Raw genomic sequence first — 23805 nt, 5'->3', positions numbered from 1 at the left:
TGATTTAATTGGAACATGGAGAACCACCCAAGAAAACCGTACAACCACAATACTATATGGCTCTGGTCTTGGCTAAGTAATTAAATGAACTATATGTTGTGTTGGGGTTGTTCCGCTTGGTGGTTATGAGTTTGTGTTGTGGAGCGGGTGAAGGAAGCTGCGTTTTCTGAGGGACCGCACGACATGGACCAACACATACATATAGGGATTCTTTGTAAAGGCCTCGTAGCGTCCCTATGCAATCACACCTCGGAAGTGTGGTATTGTGCCTAGCTAGCATATTTGCGTGGTTGGGTTCAAAGTTTTTCGGAGCTTTTACGCGAATTGTGGTGAAAGTGTACAACCTCTGCAGAGTTTAAACTAACCGGTTAGCCGTGCTCACGGTCAAGAGCGGCTTGGACCCTCACATGATTAATAAACTTATGAGGGACCGAAAAGGCGACCAGAGGGGGGGTGAATGGGAGCCTTTAAAAATTCTCGATGAGAAAAATGTCTATGTCCCGAATTCAAACCCTACACACCTCTCTTCTAACCGCCAAGGTGAGACAGGCCAACTCACGACGAGCTCACCTAAGAACGGTTTGGTAAAACTCGACGCAAAGCGGAAATACGCAAAAAGCTATCTGCTTGACACAACACAAAGCGGAAGCGATAATTACCAAGTGCCCGCAAAAGCTTTCACTTAACCAAGAATTAAAACTTGTCTGAAATGCAAGCAAATCCACAGAGATAGTTCAGCTCATTAATCATCCAAATAAATAATTGATGAGTGTAGAACGAAAGTGAACAAAAGCAGTATACCTCACTAGTTCCAAAACAAACACTTCTACAGAGCAGACATATAGCATGCACACCGAGAGAGAATTATGCTTTGGTGCTCAGGAATCATGCCAAGCTTAAGTGAATATCTAATTCAGCAAGTAATGATTGCCTAACCATTCTTACTGTATCATGAAAGCAACATTTCACATTTGAAAGAACCAATCAAAAGTGAGCACAGCAAGCATGCATGCAAACCTCGCTGAGCTTGGGAGTTGGGTCTGAGTGCGTGTGGACACCTTGCCGTGCAGACCTGCTCCTTCTCCTGGGTCGCTTTGGCGTGCGCCTTGCAGCTGTCCGCCGGTGCAGCAATTCGTCGAGCACTGTGCGGGCGTGAAGCTCAGCTGACCAAACCTGTGTTTCAGCGCCCCGCCTTGATCCGCTGCAGAGCTGGCCTGCAGTGCTGCTGTGCCTCCGTGCGATGGCCTCTGGCTGGACCCGCTGCTCTTGCTGCTGCGGAAGCGTGCTCCCCGACCTGCACGCGCAAGAACAGAGAAAGGGACCAAATCCAAAACGAGCCAGCGAAATGAATCAAAATCGACCGCTCCGAGGTCAAGAGGAGGGAAGGGCCTCCATTCCCAGCGAATCCATGGTACAAGGTCTCAAATTCCCATCACAAAATCCTAACCCTAGGGGAGAAGAGGAAGGAAGGGACAGGGAGGAGAAGAACGCCAGGACCAGAGAGGTGGCGTGATGCACAGCCAAAAGAGAGAGAGAGTGGGGAGGGAGAGAGATATTTAACCCCCACTAACTCTAGACTAAAAGACTAAACTACCCTTATACTCTATTAGACACTAGAAAGCCCGTAGGGGCAAAACCGGAAAAAGATACAAGGACTCATCCGACGGTCGAGGTTCTTTCTTCGAGTCGAAGTCTTCTCCGCGATGCCGCCATGTGGACGAAGATCCGTTCCGCGGTTTTGGAGGGTCCGCGAAATCCGGGTAGGTGGCCGGTTTTGAGAAAACCGCCAAAACTCCACCCGCGGGAAGATTCCCGCCTCCACGCCGTGGCCCTAGACGCCGTTCCCGCCTCGGCTTCCTGACGGCCCTAGACGCCGCCCGACGCCCGTCACCTCCTCGCCCGCAGCGAGGCCCTAGACGCCGTCGACGCCCGTCGCCTCTGTCAGTGCCGAGACCGACGCCCGTGCCTCCACGACTTGGCGTCTTCAACCGCCGTCCGCCTCCTTGGTTTTGTGGCGCAAACCAAGAAACCCGCCTTCCGTCGCCGCTTGCTCCCTCGATCCAGGAGTGGACGCCACAGCTGCCGCCCGGCCTGAGCTCCTCCACGGCAACTCTCCGTCGACACTCGACGCCCATGTACCTGCAATCCAAAGACCAAGCGCACGATCACACCGCACGGTTGACAATTCACTCATCACAGGCAGGATAGAGTACTCTCATTCCTCAATCTCCCCCTTGATGAGTGCATTGTCAACACACCACCTGTAACCAGAGAAGTGATAAAAAGAAACAAGAAAGCGAAGAACTCAAGCAAGTGACACAAAGCTCAGAAAGGCAAGACCAGTCACTTACTCAAGCACAGATCGATCCCCTAAGACAAGGACAACGGCTCGACGCAATCGATCAAATGCCAAAACATGACTCCTCAAAGACAGAGGTAACGCTCGACGCAGTCATGCTGGAAGTGGAAGGAAAGCAAGGAAAACCAGGAGCCAAAAACAAAGTAGAAACTCCCCAAGCAAAGCTTTTTCCTCTCACACGTGCAACTCTCCCAAAATGATGCACTCTCAAAGCCCTGTGCACAACAAGTTTTTCAAAAATCAAACAAGTCTCCCCCTTGTTCGATCACTTCTCTCAAAATTCTCCCCCTTGTTGGCACATGCACACATCAAGTCTAAAAAGACCTAAAGCTCCCCCTGAAGCTGAAACTCCCCCTGAACAGATGCTATGCAATGAATGCAATGCAGGAGGTGTAAGTGAAAGCATTCAGGGATACAAGGATATGAGCAACATCTAGTCACAAGCACGTGTGCATCCATAAACAAGACCTGCATCTAGGGGTATATCATATCAGTCTAGAGCTAGGCAAGTTCAATTTATGAGAAATAAAAGCATCACCCATGATCTAGCACTAACAAGTAGGGAATGAAAAGAAGTGCTACTCATACTCATACAGGTGAGCCAAATCAGCCAAAAGAAGTTGCCAACAATCATTTTTCAATCAATTTTTATATCAAGCAATTCTAAGTGCCAGGGGTTGAAAGCTTGTCATGCTTTACTTAGCAACGAGGCCAAGCCTATGCCAGAAGACAATCAGAAGCTTAAAGCACTCGTTTCAGTCATGCACAGCCTTGCCCGGGTTCTCACAAGTGCAAAGTGAGCCGTCCCGAAAGCTCGATCAGTGCGACAAGCAATCCCACCTGGATCTTTTCCATCCATTTCCAGAACAGTTCAAGCAATTTTATCAGATTTAGATCATTTCAAATATGAATTGCTGAACGAAAGGCCACACTAGCATGAATAAGATAGCAAAGCATATCAACATGCCCTAACATGCTAGTAGTCAAGACAGGGTGATCATGTTTTCAGATTTTCAAATCAAAATAGCTTAACTCAGATGATGTCATATACACAGTAGAGCAAGCTATACACAATCAAGTTTATCAACTCACACTAGCAGGCACTAGAAGATCATAGCAATGTATACAAGAATGCTAGTGCAAGTGAGACAATGCAAAATGCAAACATGTACAATGCATATGCACAATGCAACTACCAAACCTAGAAAATAAAGAGAAGCAAATAAAATCTACAAAGCTAACCAAAGAAAAGTCAGCAATCAAAAGGGGTAACAAACCCCAAGCTCCCCTCGCAAGCGAGCAAAGGTGTCCTGCTCTAGTGGTTTGGTAAGGATATCTGCGGTTTGCCTCTCTGAAGGGACATGGATCAGGTCTATGTGTCCTCTCTCATGGTTGTCTCGCAGGAAATGAAATCGGATGTCTATGTGCTTGGTTCTGGAGTGTAGGACAGGGTTCTTTGCAATGCTAATGGCTGACATGTTGTCTACAAAGATAGGAACCCTACCGAAACTCAATCCATAATCCTGCAAGGTTTGTTTCATCCAAAGTATCTGGGAGCAGCAGCTAGCAGCGGCAACATACTCAGCTTCTGTGGAAGAAAGCGCTACGCTAGCCTGCTTGCGAGAGGACCAAGACACCAAAGATGTACCGAGAAATTGACAAGTGCCGGATGTCGACTTTCGATCCAACCGACACCCACCGAAATCGGCATCAGAAAAACCCACCAAAACTAGAGAAGAATCCGCAGAATACCAAAGACCAAATTCAGGGGTGAATTTCAGATACCTGAAGATGCGTTTCACCACCTGCCTGTGGGAGGTGCGCGGAGAAGCCTGGTAGCGCGCACAAAGGCAGACGCCGAACTGGATGTCCGGTCGCGTCGCCGTCAGGTACAGGAGCGAGCCGATCATGCTCCTGTACTCCTTCTGGTCCACCGCCTCGCTGTCCAAGTCCTCATCAAGCGCCGTAGATGTACTGATCGGAGTTGGCTGAGGAGACAAGTCGCTCATGTCGAACTTCCGCAGCAAGTCTCTAGTGTACTTGGCTTGATGGACAAAAGTGCCCTGAGGAGTCTGCTTGATCTGCAGCCCGAGGAAGAACTGCAGCTCACCCATCATGCTCATCTCGAACTCCCTGGACATCTGCTCAGAAAACTTGGACACAAGAGCGTGAGAAGAGCCACCAAAGATAATATCATCCACGTATATCTGAACCAAAAGAAAATCAGTGCCAGATCGCATGAGAAACAAAGTTTTATCAACACATCCCATTTTAAAGCCCTGAGCCAGCAAAAAGGTTTTCAATCTATCATACCAAGCTCTAGGTGCCTGTTTCAGACCGTAAAGAGCTTTCTGAAGTTTATAAACACGGTTTGGAAACTTGGGATTTTCGAAACCAGGGGGTTGCTTCACATAAACCTCTTCTTCAATAAAACCATTCAAGAAGGCAGATTTGACATCCATTTGGAAAACCTTGAAACCCTTGGAAGCAGCAAATGCAAGAAAGATTCGAATAGCTTCCAAACGAGCAACAGGGGCAAAAGTTTCCTCAAAATCAATACCCTCTTTTTGGCAAAACCCCTGGGCAACAAGACGAGCCTTGTTTCGAACAACCAAACCATCCTCACCCTGCTTGTTTTTGAAAACCCACTTCGTTCCAATGGGATTACAAGCAGGTGGAGGCTCGACTAAGACCCAAACTTGGTTTCTTTCAAAATTTTCAAGTTCCTCATGCATGGCATTGACCCAATTAGAATCAGAAAGAGCGTGTCCAATATCCTTGGGCTCAAAAGAGGCAACAAATGCTGAATGAGCAAAGCCAGCGATACTTGTTACCTTGGACCTGGTGACTCGCTCGTTGAGATCACCTAGCATCTGTTGAGGTGGATGGCGGCGCTGAATGTGTCGCGGTGCTTCCCGTGTCGAAGTCGCCTCCTCCTCAACCAAATCTGGTGCTTCCTCAGGTGCAGCTGGAGAAGCCTGAGTCACCTCCTCGAACAGCCCCCGTGAAGTAGACATAGTCGGATCGGGGCCTTCGTCATCGTCCGAGCTCGTAGCAGAGATAGCCGGGTCCACAGCACACGTGGTAGCCACAGCCTCGCCATCTGCAGCTTCTTCCTCCTCATCTTCAAAGATGGAGGTGCCGAGCTCATCATCTCCTGCAACTTCAAAGACAGAAGAATTGCACGGTGCAGTCTCGTCGAAAGTGACTTCACAAGTCTCTCTGACGATGTTAGTATCAATAATCAGCACACGGTACGCTCTAGAGTGAGAAGCATAACCGAGAAAAATACCGTCAGACGAGCGAGACTCAAACTTATCAAGATTTCCATCTTTCAGCACAAAACACCGGCAACCGAAAACTCTGAGATGGTCAACACGGGGCTGGCGTCCAAACCGCAACTCATAAGAAGTCCTGTGCATGAAAGCACGCAAGAAAATGCGGTTGGACACGTAACAAGCGGTGTTAACCGCCTCAGCCCAGTATTTGCGAGGAGTCCTATGCTCATCGAGCATCGTCCTCGCCATCTCAACCAGCGTCCGATTCTTCCGTTCTACAACTCCATTCTGCTGTGGAGTGTAGGGAGAAGAATACTGGTGTTCGAGCCCTTGATCACTGTAAAAGGCATCAAAACGAGCGTTTTTGAATTCTGTGCCATTGTCAGAGCGAATCGCTCGCATGGCCTGGGGAAGCTCGTTTTTCAACCTCAAGATCAAGTCTCGAACAAACTCGAAAGCCTCATCCTTGGTTCTCATGAAAAAGACCCAAGAATAGCGAGAAAAGTCGTCCACAATCACAAGCACGTACCACTTCCCACCAACAGACATCACCCTGGAAGGACCAACAGTGTCCATGTGTAGCAACTCTCCAGGGTGAGAAGTCATCACCTGATTAACAGGCGGATGAGAAGCAGCAATCATTTTCCCGTGGCGACACGGATGGCAAACAAGGTTCTTCTCAAACTTCAATTTAGGCAATCCTCGGATTAGGCCAAGTGAGCTCAGTCTCGACAACAAGTCAAAGCTCAAATGTCCAAGTCTCCTATGCCACTTCCACAGATCAGAAGAAGGACCAGCCAACAAGCAACGAGAAGGGCCAAGAGGAGTTCCAGAAAAGTCAACCAAGAAAACCCGATCGCGAGGTGTAATCCGACAAACCAAATCTCCTCTGGAATCAAGAACACGCGAACAACCCTCCTTGAAGCGAACCTCAAACCCCTCATCAAGAAGTTGCGAAACAGAAAGCAAATTGAACCCAAGGTTCGAAACCAAAGCAACCTCTCTCAGGGTAAAGCGATCAGAAACTCGAACAGCGCCAAGTCCACGTACCTTTCCTCTTCCATTATCCCCGAACACAATATACTCCTTTGAGCGCATCGGGGTGAGGCTGGAGAACCATTTGTCATTTCCGGTCATGTGGCGCGAACAACCGGAGTCCATGATCCACCTGTTCTCCAAGCCTCCAACCTGCACATCAGTAGTGAGACAAAGGGTGAGCAAATGTCTCAACACTGGGGTTAGCAAAGTGAGAAGCAAACCAGTGTCGAGCCATTTGCTCTACAGAAGGGTTAGCAAAACTAGGCAAAGCGTGTCCCTCGTCCCGTCTACCGCGTGACTGACGAACACCACCGCGAGGAAAGCGTGGAGCATCGAAACCTCCTCCAAAGTCTCGGTCCCATGGTCCATAGCCGTACTGAAAACGACCAGGAGCACGACCGGCAAAGCGACCACCCGCTGGAGCACGGTAACCACCACCGTCTCCCTGACCTCCACCTACACGGCGCGCCCTAGCATCTTGCCTACCACCACGCCGAGGAGGACCATGCACCCGAGCAGAGTACATGTCCGCGTTCCGTCTCTCCTGCTCTCGCCTCACAGCCCGCTTCCTCCTGAAGCAAAACTCCTCCAGGTGACCTTCCCTGTCACAGAACTCGCAGTGGTACCTCACCTCACGCTTGGGAGGTGGAGGCCTAGCCTGCGGACGGGGAGGAGCAGCCCTCTTCTTCTGGGCAACCTGGGCTGTGGCAGCCGGGAGCGTGTCGAGGGGATTCCTCAGCTCATTGGGCTTTGGAACCCAAACCTGCTTCTGCGGAGGTGCTTTCGGTGGTTCTTTAAGCACACCATCCGCGGGGTCAACAAGCGAAGGCTGCGTGCTCGAGCTAGCAGTGTTTCCAGCAGCCTTGCCAATCTTACCATACAACCTGTCAAAGTCTGACTTTGTGTATGTGTAACCAACCCCAAATTTATCACCACGCTTAAACTGCTTGATCATCATGCCCAACTGCGGCTCAGTGCTAGAAACCCAACTCAGAATTGCCCTAAGATAGGTATTCTCATTCTCTAAGTTGGCTTTCTCTACCGCAAGACTATCCAGATCAGCAATCAAACCAGAGCAAACAGAGCAGTCAATAGGTGGGCTAGACTCCACGACCTTAGTCTTCCCCAAAGACTTAATCAAGGCGTTCTTCTCATCTAGCTCCGACCTAAGCGTGGGACAAACCTTGCAAGCACCAAGCAGAACTGGCCTAGACTTCATCTCCTCTAGCTCGCACACAACAGTAGCAAACTTGGACTGCAACGAAGCTAGATCGGATTTAAATATAGGACACTTGTCACATTCAAGCACATCGCTAACAATAGGAGCGTCCTTAACCAGTTCTAGTTCATGCTTGGCCTTAGCGAGCTCATGAGACACGTCAGCAAGCGAAGTCTTAGCAACATCTAAGTTCACGACGTTCTCATCATGCTTGGCACGGAGAGCAACAAGATCGTTCATGTGAGATATGCAGCCAGCGCACTCATCCTCACTAGATTTCTCCCTAGCACAAGCCAGCTCAGCCCTAAGCTTTCTACGCTCTCTAGCTGCTTCCTTAAGCAGCCTCTTCTGGTTGTCGAGAGCGGCGTACAACTCCCTAACCTCTGTATCAAGCAGGTCAATCGTGGAGTTTACCTCTGAATCGCTCTCGGATCCAGGAGAAGAGCCGGAGTGCGTCGGTGTAGCATGTCCACCCGAAGATGCACGAGCACCATTGGCTTCGCCCGCCATGGTGCAGAAGCTCTTGCGTCGACCGGCCGCCAAGCAAAGGCCGATGAAGCCGGTGGCTTCCTTGTCCCGCTTCTTCTTCTTCTTGTCGTCGTCGTTGGAGGTCGGTGAAGAAGAGCGGTCGGTGTCGGAGCTCTTGTCGAGGTCGCTGAGCTGCGCCAGGAAGGCCTTCTCCCGCTTCTTGGCCTTGTACTGGAAGCGCTTCTTGAGCGACTCCTTGTCGAAGCGTCCTCCCCGGTCACGACTGCGGTGCTTGTGGCGCCGACGCTCCTTGTTGGAGCCTCCCTCGTCGCGGTCGCGGTGGCGGTAGTAGTCGAAGGAGTTGTTCTGGCCACCGCCGGACTTCTTGGGGCAATCGGCGATGAAGTGGTTCAGGTCGCCGTAGTTGTAGCACCCGGGGTTCTTCTTCCTCTGCCTGTTGTGGTAGACGCGCTGGAACTTGCTGATGAGGAGGCACAAGTCGTCGTCGCCCAGCGTCTCCAGCTGCTCATCTGAAATAGAAGGCAAAGAGGCAAGAGAAAAGCCAAGAGCAGGGTTAGCGTTAGAGCTCGATCCACCTGAGCCAGTCACAAGAGCGACGCTCTTGGAAGGAGGGGCACCATTGAGCTTGGCTCGTGTCTGGTTATCCACCTCCGTGGCCTTGAGCTTGCTGAAAAGATCGTTCACGGTCAGAGTCTTATAGCCTGCAGACTCAATGATCGTGTTCACCTTGAGATCCCACACAGAGCGGTCAAGTGCGTAGAGCAACTTGAGAGCCTTCTCGTGCTCTGTGTACTCAAGGGCACCAGCAGATCTGTTCGCATTGACCTTGTTCACAATCGACTGAAAACGACTGAACATCAGGTCAATGCTCTCACCCGGCTCCTGTGTGAAGTTCTCGTACTCACGCCGGTGAGTCTCGAACAGTCTGGCCTTCACCTGAGGTGTACCCTCGTGGTAGTTCTCAAGGCACGTCCAAATTTTGTGAGCTTCCTGAAAACCCTGGACGCGTGAGAACTCCTGCACGAGAAACGCCAGCGAACAAGGCATTGACGGCCTTGGCGTTAGCCTCGTGCTGGGTCACCTGAAGAGGCGTGGTCCGAACAGCCAGCACCTCGTAAAGCTGGTTCGTGGTAATTTCCCAGACCTCGCCTCCCATGCTCTGCAAGAAAGCTCTCATGCGAACCTTCCAGTAGGCATAGTCCTCGCCGGAAAACACCGGGATCTTACCTAAGACTCGCCATGGTCGCCAAGTGGTTTTCGAACCGGTTAAGGTACTGAAAACCTCAACCAAGCTCTGATACCAATTGAGGGACCGAAAAGGCGACCAGAGGGGGGGTGAATGGGAGCCTTTAAAAATTCTCGATGAGAAAAATGTCTATGTCCCGAATTCAAACCCTACACACCTCTCTTCTAACCGCCAAGGTGAGATAGGCCAACTCACGACGAGCTCACCTAAGAATGGTTTGGTAAAACTCGACGCAAAGCGGAAATACGCAAAAAGCTATATGCTTGACACAACACAAAGCGGAAGCGACAATTACCAAGTGCCCGCAAAAGCTTTCACTTAACCAAGAATTAAAACTTGTCTGAAATGCAAGCAAATCCACATAGATAGTTCAGCTCATTAATCATCCAAATAAATAATTGATGAGTGTAGAACGAAAGTGAACAAAAGCAGTATACCTCACTAGTTCCAAAACAAACACTTCTACAGAGCAGACATATAGCATGCACACCGAGAGAGAATTATGCTTTGGTGCTCAGGAATCATGCCAAGCTTAAGTGAATATCTAATTCAGCAAGTAATGATTGCCTAACCATTCTTACTGTATCATGAAAGCAACATTTCACATTTGAAAGAACCAATCAAAAGTGAGCACAGCAAGCATGCATGCAAACCTCGCTGAGCTTGGGAGTTGGGTCTGAGTGCGTGTGGACACCTTGCCGTGCAGACCTGCTCCTTCTCCTGGGTCGCTTTGGCGTGCGCCTTGCAGCTGTCCGCCGGTGCAGCAATTCGTCGAGCACTGTGCGGGCGTGAAGCTCAGCTGACCAAACCTGTGTTTCAGCGCCCCGCCTTGATCCGCTGCAGAGCTGGCCTGCAGTGCTGCTGTGCCTCCGTGCGATGGCCTCTGGCTGGACCCGCTGCTCTTGCTGCTGCGGAAGCGTGCTCCCCGACCTGCACGCGCAAGAACAGAGAAAGGGACCAAATCCAAAACGAGCCAGCGAAATGAATCAAAATCGACCGCTCCGAGGTCAAGAGGAGGGAAGGGCCTCCATTCCCAGCGAATCCATGGTACAAGGTCTCAAATTCCCATCACAAAATCCTAACCCTAGAGGAGAAGAGGAAGGAAGGGACAGGGAGGAGAAGAACGCCAGGACCAGAGAGGTGGCGTGATGCACAGCCAAAAGAGAGAGAGTGGGGAGGGAGAGAGATATTTAACCCCCACTAACTCTAGACTAAAAGACTAAACTACCCTTATACTCTATTAGACACTAGAAAGCCCGTAGGGGCAAAACCGGAAAAAGATACAAGGACTCATCCGACGGTCGAGGTTCTTTCTTTGAGTCGAAGTCTTCTCCGCGATGCCGCCATGTGGACGAAGATCCGTTCCGCGGTTTTGGAGGGTCCGCGAAACCCGGGTAGGTGGCCGGTTTTGAGAAAACCGCCAAAACTCCACCCGCGGGAAGATTCCCGCCTCCACGCCGTGGCCCTAAAGGCCGTTCCCGCCTCGGCTTCCTGACGGCCCTAGACGCCGCCCGACGCCCGTCACCTCCTCGCCCGGAGCGAGGCCCTAGACGCCGTCGACGCCCGTCGCCTCTGTCAGTCCCGAGACCGACGCCTGTGCCTCCACAACTTGGCGTCTTCAACCGCCGTCCGCCTCCTTGGTTTTGTGGCGCAAACCAAGAAACCCGCCTTCCGTCGCCGCTTGCGCCCTCGATCCAGGAGTGGACGCCACAGCTGCCGCCCGGCCTGAGCTCCTCCACGGCAACTCTCCGTCGACACTCGACGCCCATGTACCTGCAATCCAAAGACCAAGCGCACGATCACACCGCACGGTTGACAATTCACTCATCACAGGCAAGATAGAGTACTCTCATTCCTCAACTTAAAGATGGATTTAAATCATTTTCTGGTTATTTCTTGTGGCCTTGCTGAGTACCAACCTTAAGTGTACTCACCCTTGCTTACTGCTGCTCAGAAGGAAAAGTTGTTGTGAAGTCTTTTGAAGATGTTGCTGAGTTCTAGGCGTACGCAACCCCCAGTCGAGTGCATGTGAAGTTTGAAGCCTTCGTTTCCAGGATAAACTGTTTAACTCTGGTAATCTTTTAATTGTTATTTTTACGTGATACTGTTACTGATTATTCACTTATAATGTCTCTATATGTATGAAACTTGATTCTGGCATACATATAGTTATGCATTCGGTTTTGTCCTTAAAACCGGGTGTGACATGCCTACATCCCATGTTGTACAATATTAGGAATATTCATACATGGAATATTAGGAATTCTATACTAATTAGGGGGGATTGAAATAAAATCATTGTAGGGGAAATTGAAATAAATAATATTTATTAATAAGACAATACTACTTCACATATATACAAGACCAGTGCATGTATACAACTCTAGCGTCTGCATCAACCAACATGATGATATCTAGAGAAAAGTCCAGTTTACACCCTCGAATTAAGATAAAAATTCAATTTTCAACATTCAGATACAAAACCGGATAACAAGGGACATCCAATTATCGAAACTGGACAAGTTTAGCGTGGTATCAAAGGTGGTTTTGTATTTTTTTTAAAAATTCTAGTTAGATCTAAAAAATCAAAATTAATTTATTTTAAATCAAAAAAATATGAATCTAGTACCAAATTTAAAAAATGTAACACACTTGTTGTTGCCCTATTTCTATCTTACTTATTCAAAAATACTAGCTAGGAATATGAAAAGATTGGATCTGAATAACTAATCAATAGAGTGCCAACAGATATAGATTACATTTTTAGAAAAATATTGGCGCCCGTTTCGTATTTTTTGATTAAAAGTGAATAACTTATGTTTTCAGTTTAACCTTGAATATTTTTAATTTTACAAAATAAAAAACCAACTTCGAAACCACCCAAAGGGCCAAATTTTTTCAATTTTGATAGTTGGATATGGCCTGCGTAATCCAGTTTTGTAGTTAAAATTTGAAATTAAAATTAGATTTTTGTGATAATTGGAGGGAGTAAACTGGATTTTTTTCCCTTGTAAGCTAGGCATTTAGTTAATTAATTCCATGCAGATCGAGATCGATCGAGCACCATATTAAAAACGATCAGATTACTCGCTTGTCAGATGTCATCGATCACGACATCCCAACAATTCTCTACCAATTAAAACACCACATCATATATATATATATATATATATATATATATATATATATATATATATATATATATATATATATATATATATATATATATATATATATGCAAATCATGGGACTTGGACGCATCAAATTGATTGGCCGATCACCCTTTATTCGAGCGATCGAATCGAGATCATATGTATCTGTTCATCAATCGCACACGCACATCATAGGCACCAGTACCCTATCACAGGGAGCTACTAGCAGTGGTCGTGGATCGATCAGGGGCGCGTAATTGGGTGGAGGCGCCACCAGGCCCGGCCCCGAGATGCTAGCTAGGACTGTTCCTTTCCCTTGATGTGTAGTGTGTACACTAACATGGGCGAGCAAGAGATGGATCACTATACAGGGTTAGGCCGTGTATGTTGTGCCCCTTGGCTTGTCTCGAAAAGATTTATGGTGTGCTGCGGCGGCCAGCTGCTCGGGCTCTCGCCCGGCCGATCGCCGTGGTTGGTCTCGCGCGTACGGAGCCATGTGTGCGTGGGGCCCAGGCATTATTGCAGGAATAGAAACCCTACCCCATCTTCTCGATCTTGGAACCCAACTCTTTCTCTCTCTGCTTGGGCCGAGCTCCACTTCTTCTTCTACCTCCCCTCCGCCCACCTTCCTCTTTGCCTGCCTCCTTTATTAGTTCTCTCGCTTCACCACACGGCTACCAGATCAGACAGACACTGCTTGCTCTCCACCGCCCTCCTCTCCTAGAGCTAGAGCTCCGGTTATCATCACACACCAGCGCCCGCCCACCTTCCCGCCGCCGGCCAGTCGCCACCGAGCAAGCTAAGCATGGATTTGGTCTCGCAGTCCGAGCACCTGTGCTACGTGCGCTGCACCTACTGCAACACCGTGCTCGCGGTAAACTCCTCGAGAAATCGAATCCGTGTGAAAACATCTATGGGGAAGATCATGACACAGCAAAAGAAATGGTCGCCAGATACGCCATTATTTCTTTCGCTCGTTGATTCTTTTAACTACTTCGACAAGTTTTCTGTCTGGTTCCCTTTTTTCTTTTGTTCTTTTTCTGCACACATCCTTGCTTTAATTTCTTTGAGGGTACTACGACAAGCTCATTCACAAGGCGTCCAATGAAATCATCCCCACAGTTTTTCTTTCTTGTCTTGCCATTGGAGGAGCACACAAAAATCTACCGGCAGAATCCACGCATGGGACATGTGCAGTGATTGATGTGTTATGCTTCCGCTGTGGTGTTTCATTGGTTCTTGCTTGTTGTTTCTTTGTGGAGTATTCTGCTTACTGGTTCTCCTGATAGATAGTGTCATGTTCCATCTTTCACTTCCATATATCTGTTTGGTGCTTCACAAGCTTCCATATCTCCTCTTCTTTGTTGTGACATGCATGCTGAAGTGTCAATTGGACAAGAAACTTCTGCTCTTTTCTCCTTTACCTTTCTCTGCACCTCCTTGAATTTCTTCCCTAGCTGCTAGCCTGCTACTGCTTAGACAGTGCCATGCAGAGGAAGTTAATCTAGAAATATATAGGTGGTTAGTTTAATTGCATGCGGTGATTAATTTTGTGCTTTTCTTGGGTAGCTGCAGGTTGGGGTTCCATGCAAGAGGCTGATGGACACGGTGACTGTCAAGTGCGGTCACTGCAACAACCTCTCCTACCTCAGCCCACGGCCGCCGATGGTGCAGCCGCTCTCCCCGACTGATCACCCCCTGGGGCCGTTTCAGGTGGATAGTTACAACTCTTTAATTAGTCACATACTCGATCATCTCTTCAGCATATTTGCATGCCGTGCATGGATCTGCGGGTCACTTCTCATTCTTCGATCTAGCTCGGTTATGCTAATAGCCCTTTGGAGAAGGGAAAAACAAATATAAAAGATTTGAGAAATAGAAAGAAATTATTGCACGCATGACAGAGCAATAGATCATGGGGGTTTTTCTCATGAAATATGGCCATGCTTTGTTTTACTTTCAGTTGCATCGGTGTGCTATACTCTCTCTCTCTCTCTCTCTCTCTCTCTCTCTCTCTCTCTCTCTCTCTCTCTCCGTCTCCCCTTCTCCCCCTCTCTCTGCTTTATTGAACTACTCAAAACTCAAAAGTACTGTTTGCAAGGCAAGATTAAACAACGCTGGACTACAAAAGATTTCTTTTGCTCATCTGCGGCCTGGAAAGCCCTCGTCGCTGCAAAAGGCAGTTGAGCCTTTTTAAGGCGGCAGAAGCAGTAGCAGCAGCTGCTGCAGCAGCTCTGCTGTGGCTGCATGCATGGTTCTCCTAACACATTTTATTTTGGAAAGATAGGGATATGACTACAGTTTTTGATGAACTAGTCAACAATGATTAGGACTTGATTTAGTCATATCTGGTCATGATGGTGCATCGCTAACATTGTTAGATTTTTAAGTGCTGGGCCTAACTTTGTTTCATATGCCTTCCATTTCTTAGTGTCAGGGACCCTGCAACGACTGCAGGAGGAACCAACCAATGCCGCTGGCGTCGCCGACATCAACTGAGGTCAGCCCGAGAATGCCCTTCGTTGTCAAGCGTAAGTAGTAGTAGCAAGAAGCAACTCCATCCTCCACTCCTCTTCCTTGTTCCATGCTTCGTTTTCTTTCTGTCCTTATTACGTGATCTTTCTTACTTTCTTCTCAACAAAATCTTTCTTTCTGTTAGTTGATGCAACAGATAAATATGTTTGTTCGATCTTGTGCTCAATGCATTTGATTTCATTTATTGCAGCCCCGGAGAAGAAACACCGTCTTCCATCTGCCTACAATCGCTTCATGAGGTGAGGAAGCATTTTTCTCTTTTACTTTTAGCTAGGTTGTTCAGATGCATGGTCTCGAATACTAACACATGTGATCTCATACATAATCTTGGGTCAGGAGTGTCCGGTATCTCTCTTATTATATATTTATAAATCATAAAACTTTTAAGTTCACTCGTTAGGGATACCCCTCCCCTTACACCTTCCCCAAGTAGTAGCTAGGCTTGCAAATGTGTACTATATAAGCCTGGTGTGTGTACAGTAACAGAAGTATATAATAACGAAACCTGCGCTGTGCACATGTCTGAATCTTTTTCTATCTGTCAAACCCAAGTACAAAGACTCTGAGTACAATAACTAGCTAGACCACATATAGTTCGCACGTTATCTTTTACTCTTCTACACATGGTACACCATTTTGCATCACTATTATAAATGCCGCGCTACTAAATAGATATCCCCTTCCCATCCCTCTTCCCCACTAAATTCCTTAAGAAACGAACTGTTCGCACCATTTTGAACAAAGATATATATCTTACTTTATAAAATACATGTTCAATCCAGAAAAACACTAGGTTTTCCAGATTATTTTCAAGACAAGTTCTGGATAAGCTCAAGGATAACAATATTAGTCCAGCCAAGCCAAGTACTAAGAGTAAACTTTTCCAATATTACAGCCGTTGTTGAGATCTACAAAACAAATTAAATATGGATAATGACTCCATAGTAAAGTACTAAGAGTAAACTTTTCCAATATTACAGCCGTTGTTGAGATCTACAAAACAAATTAAATATGGATAATGACTCCATAGTAAGTCAGCAATGTAGTTGGGGCAATTGTTTCTAGAATAATCGGTCCACTGATATCATGTAAGCAAACATGAAAGCAATTTTGTTATTTTTATTCCTTGTTAACTCAATAAACTTCATTATTTTAACCAATAAAATCATTACTAGATGGGAATAAAAATCAACAAAATCACACACTGTACTTTCATTCCATCTTTTTATGTATTATGTATTCAACAAATGCTAAAGAGCAAGTATGACAAATTTTTACCTAAGAGACATGCATTGTATTATATTGTAAGCAATCATTTTGAGTTTTGATTTTCTATATTTTTCCCTTATGATATTATATTTTTTGAGTAGCTATAGATTTAGTTCTTTGAGAAATAAAAAAAATATAGAATACTTTGCATAAACCTAAGGGCGTATACAACAATAAGAATAACCAAAATGAGCGCGCACGCACACCTGATGACAATACCATTTTCAAAGAATGGACTTACTGAATGACATGTCACCAGAGTTCCAATACTCCATTGCTAAGAAAGCTATGCCGCCTCTATATGTAGTGTGGTTCTGATAAATGTAAAACAATTGCATTTTCCAAACATGTTGCTTCACCTATTTAATTATTGCTCTACATGCAGTTAATTTCCCAATCTACCCCCTCCGTCCCAAAATGTAGCTTGCATTCAAACTTTATCTAATAATATAGCTACTTTTAAGTTCCCAAGTGGATTTTTTAGTATGGGATCGCGAGGTCTAAAATGTCTCTCCTCACATGAAAATTAATTATGGTATATGCAGATCTGCAGCATATGTAAGCTAAATAGGAAAACCATAATTATTTCCTTAATGAGTGCATGGTAACTAATAAATAAGGATAATATCGACTTTTACTCTCCATCCTTAATCTGTCTAAAAAACTCTACAAGTAGCTATATTATGGGACAGAGAGAGTACTAATTTTATCATGACAATTATTAACTAGTCTAGTTTCGTACTCCATTTCCACGCACATCCCAAGAGAGCAGTCTCTCTTTTGGTAAAACAAATTAAAATTCACACATGGTTAATTAATTTTCTTCCACTAGATCATGCATATTACCCTTTTCATTATATTCCATGTGTGGCAGGGAGGAGATTCAGCGCATCAAAGCTGCGAAGCCAGATATCCCTCACAGGGAGGCCTTCAGCATGGCTGCCAAGAACGTAAGATTATTGCTGGGTAATTAACCTAGCTACCTGCCTCCCTATAACTTAATTCTACCTTGAAAACATTTATTATTTACATAAATAGCTCTATAAATTTTCTCTGTAACGTACTGTTGCATTCACCAGTGGGCAAAGTGTGATCCGCGCTGCTCGACAACTGTCTCTACTGCCACTTCCAACAGCGCTCCTGAGCCTAGAGTTGTGTCCGCTCCTCAGGTAACAACTGGACGACGCTTTGATCTGGAAGTACAATGCAAATAAAGCCTATGCTTCGAGATTCTATATATGTATATGCGTGCCACATGCCTATATCTTACGTGTACATGCATGCTGCTCTTGCAGGAGAGGGCCAAGGAGCAAGTCATTGAGAGCTTCGACATCTTCAAGCAGATTGAGCGCAGTATCTAGATCAGGTCGACCGATGGTGCAGTAGTAGCCCAGGATCGAGCGAGCTAGCAGTATCATCAGAAGATAACCTATCCCATATCGCCGTTATATGCATGCCATCCCCCATCCTGTACTTTTTTTTACCCCGTACGTGTTTATTATTGTTCCTGTACGTTCTTGTTGTTTGTTGCAGTGTACGCACCTCTTTAATTATGAACAGCTGCTACCCTATATAATATTTGCCGTCCTATCATTCCCTATATATATTATGGTTAACGTTTAGTTCACGAAATTTTTTGGATTTTGATACTGTAGCACTTTCGTTGTTATTTGGTAATTAATATCCAATCATGAATTAGTTAGGCTTAAAAGATTCATCTCGTTCTAATTAGTTAAACTGTGTAATTAGTTATTTTTTCGACTGCATTTAATGCTCCATGCATATGTCCGAATATTCGATGTGATGGGTACTGTAGGAAAATTTTTTGGAACTAAACGGGGCCTAAGAATTATTACTCTGCTTGGTTATTTGTGTTTACTTCATTCTTCATTATATGCATGTAGTAGCGTTCCATTATTCCCTGTGCGGATACAGAGAGGTGATGCATACGATCATTCACTCAATATAGAGTAGTGGGTCCCAAGGAATTAATTTTCTTGGTTTGTACTATTTTATTAACATACAAGAGTACAAGACATGATCTTGATTATGTTTAGAAGGTAATCCCTCCATCCCATATAGAGTGCAATTCTAGTTTTTTGGACAGAGGAGTGATGGTGCGAAAAGACTCTTATACCCTCATTTGTTGGCTAAAAGCAATTATTTTTCCATCATGCAAATCAAATCTGACAACTTAAATAGGTAGGCAGTTGAGATTCAGTTTCTAGCATTGCACTCTTTATGTGGGATTTTTTTCTTTAAATCTAGAATTGCACTTTTCGTAGGACGGAGGGAATACATATAACTAATTCAATGTCAAAGTGACACCAAATCATACGTTGGAATAAAAGTGCAGTGACATCAATACGATCATTCAATAACATATAGGAAAACTCGGCATGCAAATAATTAATAGTGTGCTAGTACATTGGTCCCAAGACAGTATATAATCATAACTGCATGAGTACTATATATAGGGAGAACAGTGTTTCATGCGTGCGAAACTAGGGCAACCATGCATTTCAATGATTAGCAGCAGAACAATATCAATCTTCTGCTGCTGCGCGCAGGTCCGCTATTCGTTCACAGATCTGATATTACAATCTAGGAGTATATATTATTGTACTAGTATCTCCATCTTTAGATTTGGTTTGTATGGTCTCGGGCCTTTGCGAAACCATGTTTTCCCTGTGGGTGAAAACCTGATGGGAAAATTCAGAATAGGGACAGGAAAATTGTTTCTGCCAGGACATATAGGGAAATACCGACAGCCTACCTTGATAGCAAATTAGTAATTGCTTGTCGGACTAATGAGTAAAGCCCACAGTATACATACTCTCCAGAGATATTCAGTTACCTATTGCTGTAGGAATTGCACTATTAGAAATATTCAAGAATTAAATTAGGATCGTGTTGTCATACTATTTTAGTTTGTTTGACACTGTGTTCCAAAATTTCATCAAATGTCAAACTTTCTAGTGTATTTTAATTTCACAAAAAGAATTACTCATAATCGCACTAGACTATAGTAACATAGAGAAGCATTGTCAGTGTTACGTATCACCGGCTAGTAAATTTGTGCGCGCATCACTGGTTCGGATGGTAATGCAAGGATTCGACACAAGGTTTCGGGCTAAATGTCCCTACGTCCAGTTCGAGCTCTTGCCTCTTGCACTCAATTTTGCAGTAGGGGTTACAAATGGGCGAGAGAGGCAATGGGCTCCCAAGTCTCTAGTTGCGTGAAAGTGTGTGTGTGTGTGTGTGTGTGTGTGTGTGTGTGTGTGTGTGTGTCAGAATTCGGTCCCGTACTCAGGGGTATCCCCCTTCCCCTTTATAGTCCCAGGGAAAGCGGGGGGTCGGATACAAAATGGCGGAAAGGTAAAAAAGGGAAGCCGCGGGGTCGGACGTGATCCAACCCTCCTCCCTCATCTGCCAATCAAGGTGGGGTCCTGGGTCCTTGCTGATGGCAATGGCAGTCATCCTTCCCCATTCCCCGCCCTGTAGCAGTCATGGCGGACGGGAAATGGTCTGGCGCACTGTAGATGACGTCCCATCGATGGTGTTGGTGTCAGCAGGCACCCCGTCAATGACATTGGTGTCAGCAGGGGATGGCCGTCCAGTCTTCACGTCTATCCGGACGGTCCTCCCGTCCTTAGTGCTGACTTCTGGGGAAGTGGTTGCGCACCGTCCCATCGGTGAGCCCGGGTCCTGTCGCGGCTATCCCGGCTCGTGCCGAGGCGTGGGCAACCGGTCACGTCTACCCACGTGGGTCCTATTTTGACCGATGACGTTCTCCGTGCTAAGGAGTAGGTAGGCTGCCATGTGGCAGTGCACTCCCCCGGCCCTACGAGGGTCGGGCGAGGCGGAGTCCCCCCGCAGAGTTTGGGCGAGGCGGAGCCCTCCTTGCAGGGGTCGGTCGGAGAGAGGCACTCTCACAAGGGTCGGACATGGCGGAGATCGCTGCCGATGGGCCTCTTTGCCCCATCTAGGGCCGCACCTGGCGGACGGAGGTTGACTTGGGCCAGGCTCTTGTTGGGCCGTGCTAGTCTAATCCTTCCGGTGCTTTAGCGCTGACAGGTAATTAGGGGGTACCCATTATTTTTACCCCCTCAAGCATGCAAGAACATTAATTATTATCTATGAATACTTGGCGAGTGGTAATATGGTCTCCTATTTATAGCTTGAAAGTCCAAACTATACCCTTTATATTTCACTCTGACTACCCTTTATTTGTTTCGTGCCTAATCAACTATACCCGATTTTGCTAGTTTCATGATAATTTAACTAGGTATCAAAATTTTTGCTTGTCAACAATATGAAGATTATGAGCTCCACCCCCCTAATGAAATATACGACAATCACAAATTTCTCCTTCTACCCCAATCATAAATTTCTTCTTCCCTACACCCCAATGAAGATCTTGAGCTACCCCAATAATGAAATAGACGATAATCATCCTAATGTTTAGGTTTTAGTACTTCTTGGTGTTACCAACTGGTACTAAAGGTCTCCAAACTTTTTCATCTACCCCAAAAGTACCAGTAAAATTAGTATTACACTACTCCAAAAATTATTTACTGAGGCGGGCAAAAACGTTTAACCAAAGCGTTTTTGGCAACCGCCTCGGAAGTAAGGTCTCAGTAAATATCCTATTTTCCGAGACGGTTTGTTTCCCTCCTCGGTAAATCAAATTAAAAATTAAAAAAAAAACAAAATGCCCGCTCAGCCATCACGGGCCAGTCGAGCCCATCCCGGCGCTGCTCGCTGTGTCCGCCCTCCACCGCGGCCGCCGAGTCCGTCGCCGCGGCCCACCGCATCCGCTCGCTGCCGCTGGATCTGCCCCACCCAACGCCGAATTCATCCCGCCCGACGCCGGATCCGCCCTGCCCGCGGATCGAGCGCCCACGGTCCGGCCCTACGTGGATCGAGGCGGTGGCTCCCACGTGGCATGGACAGGTGCACCCTCCTCCTCCCTGCCTGCCCTAGCCGTTGCGCGCACCTCCAGCATGCGAGTCGGGGGCACGCGGCGGCGGTTGGCGTCAGGCGGCATGTGGAGAGAGAGAGAGAGGGGGGGATGTAGTGCGACTGGGAGAAGGGAGGGGACTAGGGGAGGGAGAGTTAGGGTTTTCTTTCATTATATACTCCTTCTCAGCAAATGGGCTCATATGGGCCTCGTTGGGCTTGGTCTATTGATCGAGGCGGACATTTATAAGAGGTCCGCCTCCAATATTAGGGCTATTAACCGAGGCGGTCGTCTTGATGTTGACCATCTCAGTTGATTGATTTTGTGATGCGGTTTATTTTCTTAACCGCCTCGATTAATAGGAAATGATCGTCTCAGTTAATTGATACTATTAACCGAGGCGGTTGAATTTCCTGCTCGTCTCGGAGGTGTTTTAAAAAGGTCGCGGTAATCCTCATTTTTTATAGTAGTGTTAGTATCGAGTCCAATACCTACATGTATTTTAGGGTGGACCGATGGGTTGTTTTCCACTGTTCTGCTTGTGTCCCAGATCTATTATATTATTAAGGGAGTGTTAAAAAAAGCCACCACGTTCACCGAGAGGGTCTAGAAATTCTCACATTAATCTAAAAAAAGAGAAGAATTTGCACCGTTAGATTTTATGAGGATCTAACAGTTCAAACAAACTCAAAAGTTCATATCAGATACGATTAATAAATAGCTAATTTTGGATTTAAAAATTAAGAAAAATTAGGACATGACAAAGAGTACATGACCGTATACAATTAATAAATTGCTTAATTAGGAATTAAAAAATAAGGAAATTACGATTTAACCAAAGAGTCCATGTTGAATAAATTACTAAATAGGAAAATTCATAATTATAAAATTAAGAAAATTAGTATTAGCACTTGACAAAAAATTATATTAGCCGAATAGCTAAACAAAAAATTAAAAATATAAAATTTATTATATTATTAAGGGAGTGATAAAAGAAGCCGTTCGTCGAGAGAGTCTAGAAATTTCTACGTTAATCTAAAAAAGAGAATGATTTGCACTGTTGGATTTTATGAAGATCTAATTATTCAAAGTAACTCAAGAGTCCATATCAAATATGATTAATAAATAGCTAATTAAGAAAAAATAGGACATGACAAACAGTCCATGCTGAATACGATTAGTAAATTGTTTAATTAGAAATTAAAAAAATAAGGAAATTAGGACTTAACCAAATAGTCCATGTTGAATACAATTACTAAATAGGCAAATTCGGAATTATAAAATTAAGAAAATTAGCATTAGCACTCAACAAAATAAGCCAAATAGCTAAACTAAAAATCAAAAGTATAAAAAATTGGCATCAAATATGACTAATAAATATATAAATGCAACAACTAGAATACAAAAAAATTATTGTTGATGTGTGTAGTGATTAAGAAGCATATTAAGAAGGAAAATAACTAAATAAATAATATAGGTCAAATGCAATGGTAAAAACCAAAGTTTGAGTTCTATGCCAAATAAAATTACTAAATACTCCAATTTAACGAAGATCTAAATAGTATTTGTGTATATAATTTACACCCTTCAATTTAATTAAGATCTAACCGTCTAAATTGGCCAAAGGAGTCCATGTCCAATTTAATGAAGATGCAATACCTAAACTACCCAAAAATGTATGTATCCAATTAAAATTAAATACAGAGTCTGCATGACATAAAAAATCATGTTACAATCTATGTCTCGCATTAGCCCTACTTAAAGATGCAAAAATATATGGCAGCAGCATAAGCGTGACAGCACGACTATAGTTGTATTGTATCTGTACTATAGAAAGAGATAATCGCTTTAAAAAATCTACGAAATGCCCTGCACTACAGCGTGACCATAGTCTTTGCTCGAGATTTCGAATCCCAATTTTTCGAGTCTCAAGAAGGTCCTGCAGTACATGTTGCTCTTGCATGAAGCACACTGGATTCTATTCAAAATCATTGCCGAACTCAATCAATCCATTTCTTCTGGAGCAACCAAACGTCAAGATAGGGATGAAAAAAATAATAACAATGCGCTGAGTTTCAGATATTGCAATCTATTGCAACACCATCAGCACCTTATGAATGTCAGTGTGGGCCAATGAATACGAAGGATTATCATCGTAAATGTTGCTTATTCCTGAACAACTTCAATTATACAATGATGGTGCTCAACGAAGATTCATGATTCTGTGGGCATACAAATAGTTCCATACAAGTAATTA

General features: G+C 45.4%; 1 protein-coding gene across 2 annotated transcripts; it reads left to right on the top strand.

Moving 5' to 3' along the window:
• Positions 1-13365: 13365 nt before the first annotated feature.
• LOC120687647 (protein DROOPING LEAF-like) lies at positions 13366-18187 on the top strand. Of its 2 annotated transcripts, none has more exons than XM_039969677.1 (7): positions 13366-13655; positions 14357-14494; positions 15213-15312; positions 15507-15555; positions 17460-17535; positions 17665-17754; positions 17881-18187. In XM_039969677.1, the coding sequence occupies exons 1-7, from the start codon at positions 13587-13589 to the stop codon at positions 17944-17946; spliced, it is 588 nt and encodes a 195-aa protein (XP_039825611.1). In that variant the 5' UTR covers positions 13366-13586; the 3' UTR covers positions 17947-18187. The 2 variants fall into 2 exon arrangements, with proteins under 2 accessions (XP_039825611.1, XP_039825610.1); XM_039969676.1 differs by having other exon boundaries at positions 13375-13655; positions 14351-14494.
• Positions 18188-23805: the final 5618 nt, after the last annotated feature.

The sequence above is a fragment of the Panicum virgatum genome, chromosome 9N (genome assembly GCF_016808335.1).
Source record: "Panicum virgatum strain AP13 chromosome 9N, P.virgatum_v5, whole genome shotgun sequence".
NCBI lineage: Eukaryota > Viridiplantae > Streptophyta > Magnoliopsida > Poales > Poaceae > Panicum > Panicum virgatum.
This window is presented reverse-complemented; position numbering and strand designations above follow the sequence as displayed.